Here is a 17426-nt window from a genome sequence, read left to right as displayed (position 1 = left end):
GCTTGACTCGCATTCTGCAGAAATCTAACCGTCTATCCACACCAGACCGGAACGGAACGTTAAGCTGCCCCGATCTACCAGGAATGAAAATGAGCAGCAATCATTTACCATGTGCACCGTTCTGGGTTGCCATGTGTTGCACGTTTGCCGGTGCGGAGAAATAGTGGAAATACAATGCTCTGCACTGTGGAACTTATTTTAAATTATACCAACCAACCGATGACGTCCAGAATTAATTGTGCAGAAGATTTTAATTGTTCGTCGCTGCGCCAAGGGCAATGCGCAATGCAACGAATGCTTACAAGAGGCTCGGCAGAAATATCTTTCCGCTGCTTTGTAAGGCCGTTCACGTTCGATTTACAACACTAATGATGTTCTCTTTATTTTCAGGTTGATTTTTGTGCCAACGATCCCTGCCCGGATGGCCATCGGTGCATCGACCATGGCGATGATTTCACCTGCGAATGTCCCGGCGGACGCAACGGTCCGGATTGCAATCAGGTTCCACGAACGGTATGTATGAATATTGCTACCCAGTATTACGGTTCAGCGAACAATCCGCAATTTGCAGCATTTCACATTGGATAATTTGTTAGGAATCAAAGAATTTCAAATATTCAGTAGAATGATCTATAGAACTCCGGAGAATCGGAAACACACATGTTTCGTTGATATGTAGAAGACAGGAAAATTGTTCATTCTAACCTGTACCTCTGGGTTATTTAAATTCAGGAAAAATTAAAATTAAGTAATTTCAGTTTTATGTAAGTAAAGCTACTTCCAATATTACAATGGAAGAGTCGAAGTTCGTTATTGTCTTCGGCTAACAGACGGTGAGACATTAAACTTTCAAAATATACCTTTTTTTCCTTTCGGCCATGTTGACTTTACATCTTCAAAGAAAATTTTTAAAAAGATACTGTTTTTTTCACAGAATTATTATTTGACTTCTATTACCATCTATAACAAGCCAAGTTCTACAAAAATGTACAATAATTTCACTGGGTTTGATGTTTTGGAAATGCATGTGCATATCTTCTATTAATATCCACCATTACCTTTACTGTGAACTTTTACAATGAGAGTTGATTTCGATGTAAATTACTAAAATTTAAACCCCTAAAGTTACGCATGTGATGCAACAACTTTTCCGAGCTGCAAAATATTTCATTTGTTAGTGCAACATCTTGGGATATCCTGTTGCAAAGCAAGGTTTCCGGAGAACGTCGCAGCATGGAGCAAACTTTCCAGCTAGTTTGGGAAGTTTTCCCGAAATCTCTACTCAACTATACATTAGCCAAATAGTGGACCAGCTATGCTCGTATGTTCCGGTTTCATCTATGTTCGTCTCTTTCATCAAATTTCCTTCTACACTCTATTATCTTGTCATTTAGTTTGATTTATGTGGCGTGTTATCCGCTATTACGGGATCGGAACAGTGCACCGCTTGCAGTCGCCCTCGTTTACAGCGTACTGGTGGCGCCATTCTGCTTTTTTTTGTCTTTTCCCGCAAACTTTTACATCCGCTGTTCATGGTTCGGTGCCGATTGCATCACTCCATCTCTTGATGCAACATTCTTCAGTTCGAAAGCTTTCCCTGGATTGCGGGAGGGTGGAAGGGGACGGATGATGGGTTCCGCAGTTTCTCGGTAGGAGTGGTGGGTGGCATAATTATGATCCTATATCTTCATACGAAATCAGCTGAAAACTAATTAAAATTCATGACTTCAACGGCGCGTAGTTCCGCGGACAGCCGAGCTTTAAAGGGTGAACGACTGGGCGCCTCCATTTAAACTTAAATGACTTTGTTGTTAATTTAATCCGCTGCGTCGAGCGTATCCGTGCATCAGCATGCGCGCGTAGTTGGGGCAAGTTTTTGTTTAGTTTGTTTGTTAGTACATGTTGTATGGCAAACCAGATGGTAGGCAAAATGGGCTGCATCTGTGCCTAGAATCTCTTTCCATCGACCTGGTTCTGGTTTGCAGGTGTAACCGCAAAGCATCTATTGATTCAGTCGGAAACGGCCAGCGAAGTAAAGCACAACGTAGTGCAACGCTCGTCCGGACTCCCTCGGTTCGAATGGAATGGACGAGAATCAAAGGTTCAATCCGTAAACCGGCCAGGCGTACCCAAGCCGTCAACCGACCGTGCTACAAATCAAATCATTGAATGAGTGCGGATGACTTATCCGTGCGGCAGTCAACCGCTGTGGCCATTTTCATCGGGTCCCTTTTTTCTCTCGGTTATTCTTTTTCACCTTTTTTTTCTGTGTCCTCCACTATTGCTGCTCTGAACCCATCGATGGCATTTTCATTTCCCCGAAGCTTCTAGCAAACACAGCACACGGTTGTTGGGGCGTAGAAACGGAAAAAAGGATTAAAACATAAATCAGCTTACCCAGGGACCTGGAAATGGGAATCACTTATTTTCGTTATTTGACTGGCTTTTTCTTCCTGCTCGCACTGCCTCGTTCGACCGCCTGCGCTCGCTTCTGATGCTGACCACCTCCGGGCACTGTTTTTGTGATAGAACGCGCTTTGTGTTGTTGTCGTTGGTTGGTTCTGTCCTGTCGGTTTGGTTCGATTGTTTGGACTTTCTCATCCGTCACCTTCACGTCCCGAGCCGGTCGCGGCAACGAAACTTACCAGCCATCCATTTTCAGCATCCATTTAGCTCTGCCAGCCGGCCACCCGGGTAGTAGGCCCCGGCGACTCAACTTTTCGTCCTAAATGGGAGAAAATATTTCGCCTATCCGTGAGATATATTGTTCTCTTTGTGCCGTAAACCACCGCCACGCAGAAAAAAAAGATTTTCCAAGGCCTGTTATTCTTCTGTGGAAGCATGTTCCGCTCCGTTTCCCGTTTCGCCAACACCTTCTCCCGTACCGGAACACTTCCCAGCCAGGGGGCCTGCTAAAACCTTTCTTCCGAACGACCAGAAGCTTTCCCGTTTGTCGTGTGTTTCAATTCATCTCCTCTTTTAGAATACGCAACTTTTTCCTCCCTACATCCTGTGCTTTCTTGAACCGCCTTGTTTGTGAAAGGTTGGACTTTGAGGTTGTGAATGTTTTTCTTGCTTTCAGGATCATTTCGATAGAAAGAAGCAAAACAAAAAAAAACAGCATCTCTATGTGCCTTCTCTGTGCTTCTCTATTGCTTTTTGATAACCCCAGAGAAACAGGCGGAAAATCAACCTTTTCCATGGAGAAACCCACTTCAAAATTGTGCCCTTTCGAGACGCTAGGACCGGATCAAGCGACACGGCTAGAATTTCAATCGTTCGAATGAAAGGAATGTGTTTTTGTCGTAAAACGATGAACGACAAATAATTTATGATGGTGTTAATTTTAAAGTTAATACAGCCACTGAATTGTGCCACCGTGCTCATCTTGCACGCACTCCCGCCTCGCCACACACCGCACTAGCAAAACATGCAAGGAAATTGGAAACTTTAGCAACCGAGCTTTGTGGCGCATATCCGTCACAATGCGTTGATTAAATAATCTGTGAATACACGATCAGACGCATGTGGGCATTGAATGACATTTAGTAACATGAGAAAGGATCTTTCTTCATACTCTACAAGACGCAAGCCATGATTGAAAATGAAACGGGCAAAGCAGTAGTTTAAATATTTAATGAACGTTCCTACATGGTCGCCTCTTTCCCTACAGTCGCGTCTTTTCCCTGTGTAGCTGCGGTATGCGAGTTGAAATTCTTAGCGCGTACTACATAAAAATATATTTTTCATATGGGCTTCACAGAAGGATGGAAAAACGGCTTTACTCGAGATATATTTTATGTGCGGGACAAGCGCAGATTCACCTGAGATTTTATCGGTCGTAGATAAAATATATTTTCATTGTATTTATTTATCCGTAAGAAGGTGTGTTCTGTATCAGTTGTGCGTCTATGTCATATACTTTGCTTTATTATACCGGGATTTGAAAAACTATCAATTGAAGAACATGATAGGTCCACTTTAATGACTTCCTTAGCCATCTTTGTGTCAAAACTCGAATTCCTAGGCTGCCATTTAAACCTAGGAGGCCTAGGTTCTTAAACCAATCCAATCATTAAGCTATTTTACCATCTTTTCTTAATACTGCAATATAGTGGAATATGGATCGAGGTGTGAACCTAACACTAAGTTAAGGTTTTATAGAATTAACACAAGAAAAAGAAAATACAGCACAATTCAATTCATAGCGACGCGAGGAATATGTCTCTTATTCTTGAAATTGCGAGTTGAACGAGTTTCTTTGTAAAAAAATATATTACATAAAAGCAAGACTGTTACTCACGACCGTTCCAATAAAACACACATATCGGATAAATCTGCAGGAAACAGTTTACCTACGCGTGAGTCTATTTCAGCATCACCGAGAACCTCTTCAACATTCCAGCTCAGCTTCTAATGCTCTTGATCTCCAGGTGAGATGTAGCTCGTGTTCGGCTATATGAGCGATTTTTATGCGACATCATTTGCATGTCGAAACTGTGGAATCTTGTTTCATCTCCATCAAATCGGTTCGATGGCCACTGGAGTGTCTACTGTGATACTGCCATGGCGAAAGCCGGGAGTAAAATAAAAATGTAATACACCCTTGTCAAGGGATTTGGTTGCTACGTTCCTCGTACGCCTGGGGATCGGTGCAATACAAATTCCTGCATACAGAAGCGGCAAGCAACATAGCACTGTTTACCACTTTGACCAACCCCGCTGATGTGAATGCGATATTTTTCTTCGCTTCAGCACTCCCGGGGGAGATTTAATCTGTATTGATTTTGCGCTTGCGAAAATGGTAGTGTCCCATGCTGTGTCCTCTCCGTTCGCATCCCTCAGCATTCGAGCATGTCCGACATTTCCGAGCCCTACTGCTCGTACGATAAACAACTCACAGTTTGCCGATGCCAACCTACTTCGGCATCGAATAAATCAGATATAACTTTCATATTTGTATGCATCGCAAAAGCTTTAGTCTAGCCGTTCTTTCAGCGTTTCTGGACGCTTGTATCTCTCCGGCGGTCCGTGCCGCATAACATTCCACTGTCGATTGCCGATGCCAAAAACCCTTCCCGAACTGTCACTTTGCTCACCAGCGTCATCATCGTCATCCATTTCGACATCGTCATCCGTATCATCCGCCTTTTTTTTTTGTTGGGGTGCGACGCCTGTCAGGTACTGTGACTTGACGTCGTATTTTCTTCGATTCGATAAACTTGTCGATGCGATGTGCTGTTGTGGCCTTCCGGATGGTGAAATTCCGTTTCTTTGCCCCCTCAACCGCTTGTCGCTTGCGGCGTGCTACGAAAGGGAACCTGAAACTAACAAATAAAAAAGAATATAAATTACGAGATGTTCAATACGTTTTTTTTTCGCTGCTTTCCTACTTTTACCTACTTGTTTGTAAGCTACTCCTTTTTCTGGTGCTTTTTTTTCCTTCTGACACACCGCACAGCAAGCAAGTTGGGAGAGGAAAATGAATAACATAAACAGAAAACAAATGGAAAGAAATTTTTCTCCATCTGGGCAATCACTTTTTCTTTTTCTCACCATCACCACCGTATAACGACGTAGGAATGAAAACATCTTGGAAGGAATTTAGATTGCGTCTGACAGGGGTTGATCGTTTTCTCTCTTTCGCGCATGCTTCCATTCTGTTCGCTTTGCGGGTTGTGGCGGGTTTTTCTGTGCTATTTTCATTGTATGGATGAGTGAGTTTCGAAAGGATCAATGTGTTGTACTTTATTGAAGCAAATTATAAGATTATGCTACTAATTTGATTTTCCTTTCAACCGACCGGGATGTTAATCAAAACAAATGGTGCGTTGTGTGCATAAAATAGCCCACCGCTGCACGCTTAACCGTTTATGCGAAAAGATCGCCACTAATTGTTGGAGCAGGGTTTCATGATGTTTCCGGTTCGATCAATAGCTTCTTTGCGTTTGCATATTTTGCACAACATAAAGCCGTATAGAATGAGTTAGAAATGGCACAGCACACGCTTACATAAATGGTCCATTCGATTTGTTTGATTGGTTTCTTTGAACTATTCATTACAATGCGGCACATACGTTTTTCATCGCCATGATGGTACGTGATACACATCAACATTTTGATGAATCCATCTACATCAACCAATGATTTATTGCGCCGATCGCATTTCGTGCAGTGAATGTAATCTTCGACAAATGGCATTGCCAGGTGCGCTAACCTATGGAAATAGAATACTTTGTATTTCTGCTCTATTGCAGTTACATCGATTTCGTGCTACATTTCATTTTCAAATTCCCGAACCCCGTCCAACGGGCAGAGAAAACACATATTAATACTGCGTTACATTCGCTGGTGTGGATCAAAGTGAAACCCGATCATTCAACATGCAGATACCAAAAAAAAGAAACAAGTACACGATAAACCAAAAAAGTGCAACCGCGTGTAAAAACATGAACCGATTGCTGCTTTCTCCAGTATATCACCGTTAAAGCCCTCATGAATGTAAATCAGCTTTTTCAGTTGGTTTGACACATTGTTTGCCATCGGTGTCGAACCAATTAATATCTCGCCCATTCTTTCTTTTAAGCCTTTCTCACCAGGCATCCACCATTACGGTTCCGCACCGTTCAAGTTTGATGATTTTTCAATCGGTTTGTGTGCGTTTTTGCCCCGGTTGCTGCTGCTGCCGGTAACACAGTGGGAGCTTAAAGTTGGCCTTACCATGCTGTGCACACAAATCAAATCCGGGAAGGTTTTGTTCTCATTTTTAGGACATGGGTTTTAAAGGCTTTCGTTTTTATTGCGCGCCTACAACACGATGACGATATGTATTTTTTTTTTTTTTGCAACTTTGCTGTAACAACAAAGTGTGTCAACATTTCATTATGTTGGTTTTTGTGAGCTTAAAGTCCATGGAACGAGGCACAAAAAAATCGTGACTGGATTTGCTGAAGATCGTGACAGGGTTTAAAATAACTTTAAATTGAACAATGGAATAGAATCATTGCAATTGGAACATCAACTTTTATTTATTAAAATATAAACAATAATATTTTATCATACATACGTACAAAGTATTGTGTTCATCCTAGAATTGAATATCCTAGAATGTTTTCCGATCAGAACTTCCTGCGAATGCCCTAAGGTTACCAAAATAATGGAAACGTTTCAAGCGATCCGAAATAGATATACGTACACGATACCAGTTTCAATTTATTTTTGTTTACCTTAAGTCAGCATATTTGAAACAACCCAATCATGTTTTATTGCATTCTGTTACGGTTTGAGGTTTCAAGAGTATCTAATGACAATTTCAAATTAATATTCAGATGAAAAATGAATTTACAACTCTCGGAGATTAGATTGATTCAAACCAAAAACTTTCACCAGAAAATATTCACCTAATTTTTTTGTATTGAACGTATGATATGATTTGTGAAGTAATTTCGTTTTGTGTTGTAGGCAAAATAGTGGCAACCATTCGTCGCAAATTTGGCAGCTTTTGTCATCGTTTTGCCGTATGATTAGTAATTTGGAAAACATAGTTTTATGTGTACTTTTAAACAATATTGATTGTTCTTCAGTACTCTTACATAGTTTTGTATGATTACGCTACTTACACGATATGTGAGAGAGTGTTTTTATTTTAATTAATCTCGAACATAACTTCTTTGGAGCTTTTGTACATCTCAACTTTATCGAAGGGGGCCCCATAATAAAAACAATTCTAAACCTGCGAGATACATCCTGATAACGAGTTAGAAACACATCTATCAGGTGGTATTCTAGCACCATAGTATATATTGCTACAATTCAATGTTCCATTATCCAAGTGTACGCGAAAATCGTGGGCTATAATATAGACTTGAACGTTTGAAGTTCTGAGCGCGAATAACCTGTTTTTAATACTATTTCTATACCATTGCGGTTTGCTATAATTTTGCATCCGTTTATGCATTTGAATTCAATGTTGAGCACCAAGAATTTTCGATTTTGCTGATTTTCTCAGGAGTGTCTTTAAAAACGTTACATATTTACGTCACTAGGATTTTTATCCTATTTGTTTCCGTTGGAATACCTCGGGAATTCCCAGGATTGAGTTTCAAATTGTACGCCGAACAACAAAACTGTGTATATTACCGCATGTATTCTGGGTATCGCGATGAAGCAACTTTTGTATTTATTCCATAGGAAAAACCGAGGAAATTGGGAAGTTTAGACAAACATGATACATTTGGTATCAATATCACTTCAAAGAAATACATTTTTCGTGTCGTTGTGATAATATCTTGTGGTCGTTATGAGGGTTTTAAAAACATTATATCGGGCCAGATAAAATCTGCTGATTTACTGAATCATCCATAGAGAATATTCTGTTCTATGTTATACACATACCTGCTAAATGCTATCTACGTAGACTATATTTCGTACGTGGCTGGATTGTTATGTTTTAGATTGACTATTAATATTTAGTGATTTGACTTTAATTTGCTCTGGGCCATTAGTGCATCAAAATGTTAGTTTTATTTTAACTCAATGAGCCACTTATTCGTTATGAGGTACATCTTCTAATGGCAAAACAGAAAAAGTTTGTACAAAGTTCATGAAACGTTACAATCGATGAGCTCCCATGTTCTGGAATTTAATGATTATGTCTCATAATGTCCTCACCAGGCTTTGTTTAGAATGTTCATATGTTCGCAATGTATCCCATGTTATAAATTTATGATAATATCTTAATGCTGGGTTATCATTTTGCAACCAGTACATTGCACACTCGAGTATACTTGGAGACATATGACACAAACAGATTAAAAACACACCCGAGTTAATGATGGTCATTCTCTACGCACCAAGTGGTGCGTTAAATGCAGACAGACGACCTCCATTCCATACGGTCCGGGATGTAACAGAAACCGGAATCAACGAAGCAAAAACCCTTGAGAACGATATCTATCGATTCCATCTTTTCCCGTGCTATCCATCGAGTTCTACATGTATCCAGTGTGAGTGGATCCGACAATTTTGCCCAGGTTTTTCCGACAATCAACAGTACAATGGGGGAGGATACAGGATACACTTTTGAAGGGTCATAGAAAATGCAAACCAGATGATCGAAACCCTTTGTCAGGCCATTAAATAAAGGACCAGATTGGAAGCCACCATCATGCCGCTGAACCGTCTGCATGGAGATACAAAAACACCCACACGCATTTGACTTCAAACCTTTCTCATACGATTTCACTCGCTCCATCTACAACAGCTGTGCAACGTGAACCCTTGTGCCAACGGTGGCACCTGCTGGACAACGGAAGAATCATTCTACTGTGCCTGTCGTCCAGGATTTACCGGCAAAATGTGTGAAGGTAAGAGTCAGATCCACTTCACGGTGGATGCAAATTATCATTTTAAAAAGGATGCCAATCGGTCGAGAATTGAACAATTGAGAGAGGAGTGCTTACATTTTAATGAAGATTACTAGAATGCCATTAAGTAGTGAAGAGACCATTTTTTCGGCAGTATTTGCATTTTTATAATCTTGTAACAAACAACAACGAAAAAAAGCTTAAATGTACACCTGCACACAGTTGCTCGAATGCTCCATAGTGTATTGATTTTCACGAGCAAAATCCATTCTCACACCGGATCGAAGGTGAATTCTCGCAGGAACCGAACAAATTGGAGTGCTATCCTGGTGGATTACGGCCCCGAAAGCTAGTTAACCATTTTTCAAGAAACTTTCACCGAGCGAAATTAAACAGTTGCCGCTTCGCATCCGGAGCGCTCTGGGAGTGACCCGTTCAGTTCTCGAGTTGATTTTTTCCCCGCTCCAAATCCTTCCCGAAGGCTTGGGAGCAATTCTGGGGGATCTTGGCATTCGGCACATCCTTGCCGCGTTTCGGGTGGAAAACTTTCCTAATCTCACGGGTGTTATGATATCATTACGTTCGCTTTAACCTCCACACAGAAAACTTCGTCATCGATACAATGGTAAGCTCCAGCGAGATGCTGTCCGACACGCTGGCCAATCAGAACGGGCTGCGTGCCATTAGCGGCAGCACGATGTACGGGGACGACGGTGTTGTAGCACATACCGGCAAGCACAACAGTGCCATCGAGCTACACAATGCGTACATTGCGGCCGGGACGCTGGCTACCGCCATTTTGATAGTGGCCATCGTGGTAAGTACGAAGCGATGGGTTTGGTCTCTCACGGGTTTTATTTTGTTTCGGTAGCAAGTGTTTTTTTTTTTCGTTTCTGTGTATTTCCTTTCTTTGTTATCATTCTCCATTCCCATTCGGTACGAGGAAATGTTGGCAGCTCGTAACGCCTCCAGACACGTTCCATCAATCGCATTTTTGCCATTTTCTACCAGACGCGGTGGTGGGAAAAGAGCAATTTATTTCTCATTGGAACCGCGCACCGCAAACATGAGCGCGCGCGGGCACCGTCGCTCATTAGTTATCGAGCTATCGATTGCTGATAAAAGTCAATAACTTTGCTACAAGCAGCCACCCACAAACGTGCAACAAGCGATGGAATAGAAAAAAACTTTTACCCGTGTCCCTATCCATTTCGTGCTCTCTAGAGGGAAATGAAAATTATGGTGGTTTGTAACAGTGTGCGTTGATATTGAGTTGGGTATGTGCTGTAGGTTGAACGTACTTTTCACAAGGTTTAAATTTCAATCCATCAAAAATGATGGTTTTGATGAAGGCGCACGGAGTGTGACCACATTGTTAACGAGCTACAATATTGAACAACACATAGAAATATGACTTTAGGAAAGAAATTAGATATTAGAAATCAAATCAAAGCAAGCCAGACCTCTTGAGGTTGTTGTGCCGATGAAAAAAAGCACAGTAAATTGTACAAAATTTTAAAAAAGTCCAGTAAGTTTTTAGAATAAGTGGTGAAAAGAGTAGTAAAAATTTAAAAAAAAAAAGTGGAAAGTGTTACACTTATTGTATAAAATCAAGTTGTTTGACTTGAAAACTTTATTTGAAGTTTCAATGAAACAAAAATCAAATCTTGTTGATTAATATTACTGCAGCGCTCATCAACAGTGAATTTCAAATATTTTGACATTCTTTTGATCTCTTTAATTACATTTTCATTATTTATGACAGCAACACTTATTGAAAACGGACAGTTTGTATTTGCTTTGCACCTTAACAATCTGCAAATGGAATAAAATGACTGTTTATATTATTCGCTTAATTCTCCCACGCTCTCACCAACGATCAAACATAATCAGGTTCACACGTATTGCCTTTGCATTCCCACCAGGTAACCGCATGTCACTGCAAGGTGCACCAGAGCTACCGACACTTCGCCACCAAGCACCGTCAGCTGATACCCATTTTCGGACGTCGTGCGAAGCCTGCCAGCACCAATCGCCACTGGCTCAGTGGCAAAGGCCATCAGCAGCAACCGCACCACCACCAGAGCCACACGAACCCGAACTACAATTACGCACACCAGCTGCCCAACTCGTACGCCGGGCTCCAGCCCGAACGGATAATCAACAAACCATTGCCGATGAATTTGGAGAACGATATGTACTACACGGTGGACTTTGGTGATTCGCAGAACGCTCCGTTGATACAGTAATGATGAGGAGCGAAACTGGTGGGGGAGGGGTTGGAAAACTACTCCCCCCACGGGAACGAAGTTGGGGGTTTTGTGAGTTCGCGTGTTACCTGTGCACGCGAGTAATGGTGAGAGGTTTGTGACATGGTGCAACCGCTGCTGCTGCAGATGGAAAAACGATGGTTGGCGAGCGACAGTAACGAATGCGAAAAGCATTCTCTTTGATGCTGCTCATACAATCTTATTCGCACCCCCGACACCATAACGGCCAATTGAAGTTGTGTAAGTATGGAATAGCGCGAGTTGAACGGGGAGCTAATTGATACCTTATTTGTTCCGTTTCTTGTTCTGCAATTTTTCAAAGTACAATATGATATGACAATGTTTCCGTTTGTGTAGCGTGAGCGTCACAACAACAAAAAAAAATGGGCGCCATGGACAAGATAAGATGCGAGTCGCTCGTACGTTTGTTGCAAACAAACAGCATTAAAAATTAATTAAATCAATGATGAAACTCCCTCCAAAGATCCCCGCCCGCATGTTAGGAAGCCTTTTCAACGAGACATGTAACGTATGGTGGTGAATTAGTGTTACGATAGCTACCCGAGCGTTAATATGTAAGTGCAAAAATTCCATTGTTTGAACGGCACTTGTGTGTTACCAATTCCGCCTACTATATTGCTGGTGTTTATTCACTGAAGATCGCTGCTAATTTGCTCCCTTAAAGCTGGTACTTCCTTCAGAAGCGTATGAAAATACATGAATGGGTTCGTCTGTGCTTTTACACCCTTCACACTTCCATCTGCCAAGAGAGGAAGCGAACGATGCAACTTTAATGTATTATCCCGTTGCATCGTTTAAATAAGCACTACAAAAGGATCGGAAATTAAAGATCCTTATCGCAAACCATTGCTTAAATAGGAATAAAAATTGCAAGCACTGGCAATGCTGGACGGATGCTGTGTTTTTGGCGCGATAAATTCCGATAACCATCCGCACATAAATTGAAGTTGAATAAGTTCGGAGGGAATTTCTCCGAATGGCGGTGTTCCCAAAAGTCACTTTGTCGATTACATGATCTTGACGAAACTCGGCCAAAATAAAACAACTACATTTCGCCTGGCCCTTGTCTGCCGTTTCCTCGGAGAATTCCCGTTTGCCATCGAACCAATAACTTTCGTTGTGTCTCCAAAGGCCATCCGGGGGTCTGCTATCCGTTCGGTCCGGTTAGTATTTTATGTTGAGGATTGGGGACCGTATCGTACGTTTGGTGAAGAATGCTCCTCAAGCGAAAAAGCCTCCTGTGCACGCACCTCCTTCAGCAATGGGACTTTCAGTATGGCGAGATCTCCAGATTTTAAGCTCTTTTCTATCAATGCACAGAACGGCAGATTGGTAAAGAGGATAACAGTTTGTTCAAGTAAAGGTCACAAGTGACTGAAGCCCGGAACTAGATGCTTGTAGATGAAAGTGTGACACAAAAAAGCAATGATTTCATTGCATTTAAGAGCGCGTACTACAAGTCAAAGGGAAGGTTAGCAGAACGATCGTTCTGGGAACGCTGTTCATGCTCTTCCACCTAGCGGACAGCAATTGAACACGAACGCATCCACCATCAGGTAAAGTGCAAAAATGAGTTACGCGGACGGGAAGCTCGAATTTTGTTTGCAAACGATAAGAAGATGCGAGTTTTAGAAGCGGTTTTGGAAACGGTACGTAATGGAACATTTTGTTCGTTCGTCTGGCAAATGTTTGTGTTTAATCGTAACCTAAATGTTATTTTACACGTTCATCGTCGATGTGTCCGATGTACCGTGAGATGTGCGGTCCTGTGTTGTGGTGTGGTGGACAAAATGTGCCAATATATTTTGAATCTCATTGAACGAAGTAGCTACATTTGATGCATATATTAGGGTAAGAAAGTTAATTTTGCGCAACAGCGTAATATGCGAGGTGATTGGGGTGTGATGTAAGAAAGCGCACAGAATGTGGGAGAAACATTACCCAGCATGTAATAATTTCGAAAAAAGAGAAAGCATAGACAAAAGGCTAACAAAAACTAAGCAAAATTCATTGATATCTTAATACAACCAAAAAAAAACATAAATACGACTTTTTCTCAAGCTACCAAAATCTTAGCTAAAATACCAGTTACTTGACAATGAGTGAAAAAAAAACGAACTAATAACATACATCAAGAGAATGATAAAATTACTTACAAATTTCCAACTTTATTACAAAACAAAACCATACAACTGAACTCTTCCAAGCGTACAAGCTAAACAAAAAAAAAATACACTGATCCAACATAGAAAATAGAGGGCTACCCACTGTAACAATGGAACGGTACGCTGAGGCTGGTTCAGAATCATATTTATATAGAGATGCAACTAGTAGCGCAGTAGAACCCGGTTGCGTTTTGCGTTTAAGTTGTGTAATGCAATTATTCTAACTTTCATTGGACTTGGATGGTTAATCAATTACAGAAAATGTCACAGCCAATTTATTGTAGACAAGCATGCACATGGTGGCCATACCCTTCAGCAGAAGAACATGGTGAAACTGAAACGATGATTCTATTCATGCCCGCCTTGATAGAGATTGTTTCACTTGCATTGTAGTAGAAAGCAGACAACAATAATAATAGACCATTGCGTAATGATTGAGTTACAGGTAGTGCTTTGGTAAATGCTACTCGTATTACACAAAAATATACCCAACTTGCCAGTCCTCCAGTGCTTCTTCTCCTGCTAGTGAAATAGAACACTAAACAATTTACAACCTTTTCGAATCTTCAACCATGTCACAACATAGCTTCCTTTATAGAGCTTTTAACGTAGCGAAGGGAGAAAACAAAGAGGCAACCACGCTGTTCTTCGCCGGACATAACAAAAGCGTATCCTCTACCATCGAGATGCTAGTGTTGGGAACAGTATTTTAAGTATCCATTGCGTTCCATGACTAAAAGAATAGAAGATTTAATCAAATGTACATCTTATCGTAGCGTATAGACAGACAGAACACGCGCACACATAGGACACACGCATAGCAAAAGCCAACAGAACAGAAAATTGCCAAACTAGCGTACTAAACACGAAAAGGTAACCCGCGTACCCACCCTGTGTGCAGTAATTTATGTGGACAGCAGAATGAAACTCCTACCCATCAAACCCACTGCGCGTTTCTTTGCGCGGCTTGATCTTTGGGTTTGGGTGCGTTGGATACTAAAGCTTAGCGAATCGACACATACCAACCATCATGCAATAGTTGTACCATCCGGCCATATTTAATGTAGCCAAGGTGTATGCTTCAAAGGTGGGCGTGGTACGGTTGGTGTGGACTATTGACACAATCCAGCAACCATGTTTGTAGGCAACACACCAAACAGCTTCATTGATTTTCGACGCTTCCTGCAAAAAGGGCAACGAACCCTGCAACCTGTTGTGCGAGTGTGTGGGTGTCGAAAAATAAATGCATACAATCCCTCCATGAATGATAAATTGCAGTCGTCGTTGGAGCAAGTTATTTTTCGTTTTTTTTTCAATTTTATTAAGCTTCATGTCCTTTCCATTGCATGAGTGTACCAGAGCGAGGCTAATGTTTTAAAATCGATACAGTGCTGCTGAATGTGTTGTGCAACGAGCCTCAATTCGATCCGCTGTCAATTGAAACTTACATGTGTGGGTTAATGTTAGTGTACGTACTTGGTGGAAATATTTGTTGATAGTTATGGGTATGGAAATTGCTTTCGTTATTTGATTTCTTTCAAGAAGGATAATAAGAGTGATATTTATATTACATTTATTATATCGTATTCCATTTTGTCAAGGCTATTGATGTTGTTAAGAAGCAACAGATATTTTGTTTGTTACGGTTTTACATTTTCCCGCAAAAGCTAAGAAAAACATAACCGTTTCATACTGTTTAAGTGTTTAGGCGGCAGCAGTACAGTTTATTAGTTTGCTTTCCAAATGTAAATTAATTGCTTCAAATTACGCTTGTGCTCCACCCCTGCTTGTTTTCTATCCTTTAGGACACTAGACACTAGGCAAAAAACAGTCAGAGCGATAAGCAACAAAACGATAGGAAAAGCGTAACAGACTTAAAATCAAAGATGAAGCAGAAACCATACGAGGTGATGGTTTTTAAGCTAGCTAATAAAATATTCAATGGTTTGGTTACTAGTGGCACGCAGGGTGTCGCACCGAGCGAGAAGCAAACGGACACAGGACGCAGAATGAAGGTAGCGAAAATCAAGCCCAGCATTGCTTCTAGTTCGTTGCGCATCGAAAACTCGTCCTTTTTGCCAAATCTGCAACCTGTGACCATAAATGCTGTTTGTAATGATGTTTTTACGTTCCGTTTTCGTGCAAAACACTGCATCCAATAACTGTTTAAGGTGAGGTTAGAGATCGCACGGCAGGCAAGAGCATCCGAGCGCAAAAGTAAGGTGCGCTAGACGATAGCATTAATGTAGAGGTACATGACAAGTATTTTATTCGTACATAAAACCAACCAACCGACAGGCGATGGGTGGTGGACGATGCTCCAGCAACCTTTACCTTCTAACTGCATGAGTAATAACACAAGACAGTGACAAAATAAACAAGAAAATTGTTATAAAATTTATCCACCGGTGTGCGAATGGAATGGTGTCGTAGTAATGCTGACAAATATTTGCATCAAATCTGGTGAGTATATTAATGCGTGTGTTCCAAAATTGTGCTGTTCGTTATATAACTGTATTAACTAATAATGTGGTTTTTTTTTCAATATCATTAGCTTATATTATGATGGTTTTATCGTTTAATATATTGATTGAGACCGCGAGAATGCGAAAAGTATTCTTTTTCAATAACACAGGACCACCAACAGTATGGACATGAAATGAATAAAACGCTACATAGTTTAATAAATCATGCCTTTTAACCATGTTTGTGTCGGTCCATAATAGGATTTTCTTGTTTGTTGGAACGATTTCAGCCACATTTCCGATCTCTTCAACTTCAATATTCTGCCTCTTTCTTATGTTCCAGAAGTTCTTGCTTCCACAGTCTACGTCTTTCTACGTATCCTCAATACTCTGTTTTTAACACATTGCGAAGTCATGACGATAAAACATTATGGAAAAAGTACTATAATAGACTCCTAGACAGTGTTTAAACGGATAAGCAGTTATTTAGAATTATAACAAAAGTGTATCTGATCTTCTCTAATCCTTCCTCATACATGATATACTTCAACTAAGGCTTATATACAGAATGTTACAATTATAACTCAATGTTTATAACTTTTTTAATCTTTATGTATATTTTGATTTTTGATCATTATTTTACGCATTGTTTTTATATTATTTTTTCAATATGAAAGAAAAGCATTGAATAGTCTAGAACGATTCGAATGCAATTTATTAGTGTCTAGTATAGCACGAAGTCATCAGGAAAGTATCAGAACTTAAATGTAAATGAGTTCGTGCGGTTTCTGTATGGACGTCGTTATTACTTTATTTTGCTGTTGTGCAATCTGGCAATACTGCCATTTTGAAGAGTCGTTAATAGGGTTTCTTTTGCACTAGCTGCCATTTTACTGGAGTACAAACAATATAGTTTCTGAGAGCCCCTAGTAGGATAACATTTGTACCAAATAAAAAAATCGGGATCGGGAAAAATGGGATAAAGTAGTAATTACCAATTTGGCAACATAAAGCTTCCATTTTCTAAAAACAAACCGCACGAAACCATTTATGATCGAGACAATTTCTCCTTGAAGTTTAATCACTGATCGCTATAGAAATGAAAAGGATCCATTCGTTTAATTCGGTCTACATCTTTCT

The 17426-nt window shown here is 40.6% G+C and overlaps 1 protein-coding gene across 1 annotated transcript in view; it reads left to right on the top strand.

Annotated features, from left to right (window-relative positions):
- LOC128301826 (platelet binding protein GspB-like) overlaps positions 1-13839 on the top strand; it is a 32791-nt gene extending 18952 nt beyond the window's left edge. The window contains exons 9-12 of the mRNA XM_053038460.1: positions 391-513; positions 9263-9365; positions 9968-10182; positions 11291-13839. Coding sequence (XP_052894420.1) covers positions 391-513; positions 9263-9365; positions 9968-10182; positions 11291-11614 — 765 coding nt within the window. The 3' untranslated portion in view covers positions 11615-13839. The remainder of the gene's footprint in view (positions 1-390; positions 514-9262; positions 9366-9967; positions 10183-11290) is intronic.
- Positions 13840-17426: the final 3587 nt, after the last annotated feature.

The sequence above is a fragment of the Anopheles moucheti genome, chromosome 3, assembly GCF_943734755.1.
Source record: "Anopheles moucheti chromosome 3, idAnoMoucSN_F20_07, whole genome shotgun sequence".
Classification (NCBI taxonomy): domain Eukaryota; kingdom Metazoa; phylum Arthropoda; class Insecta; order Diptera; family Culicidae; genus Anopheles; species Anopheles moucheti.
Note: the sequence above shows the minus strand (reverse complement) of the source record. Positions and strands in the feature narration are given on the sequence as shown.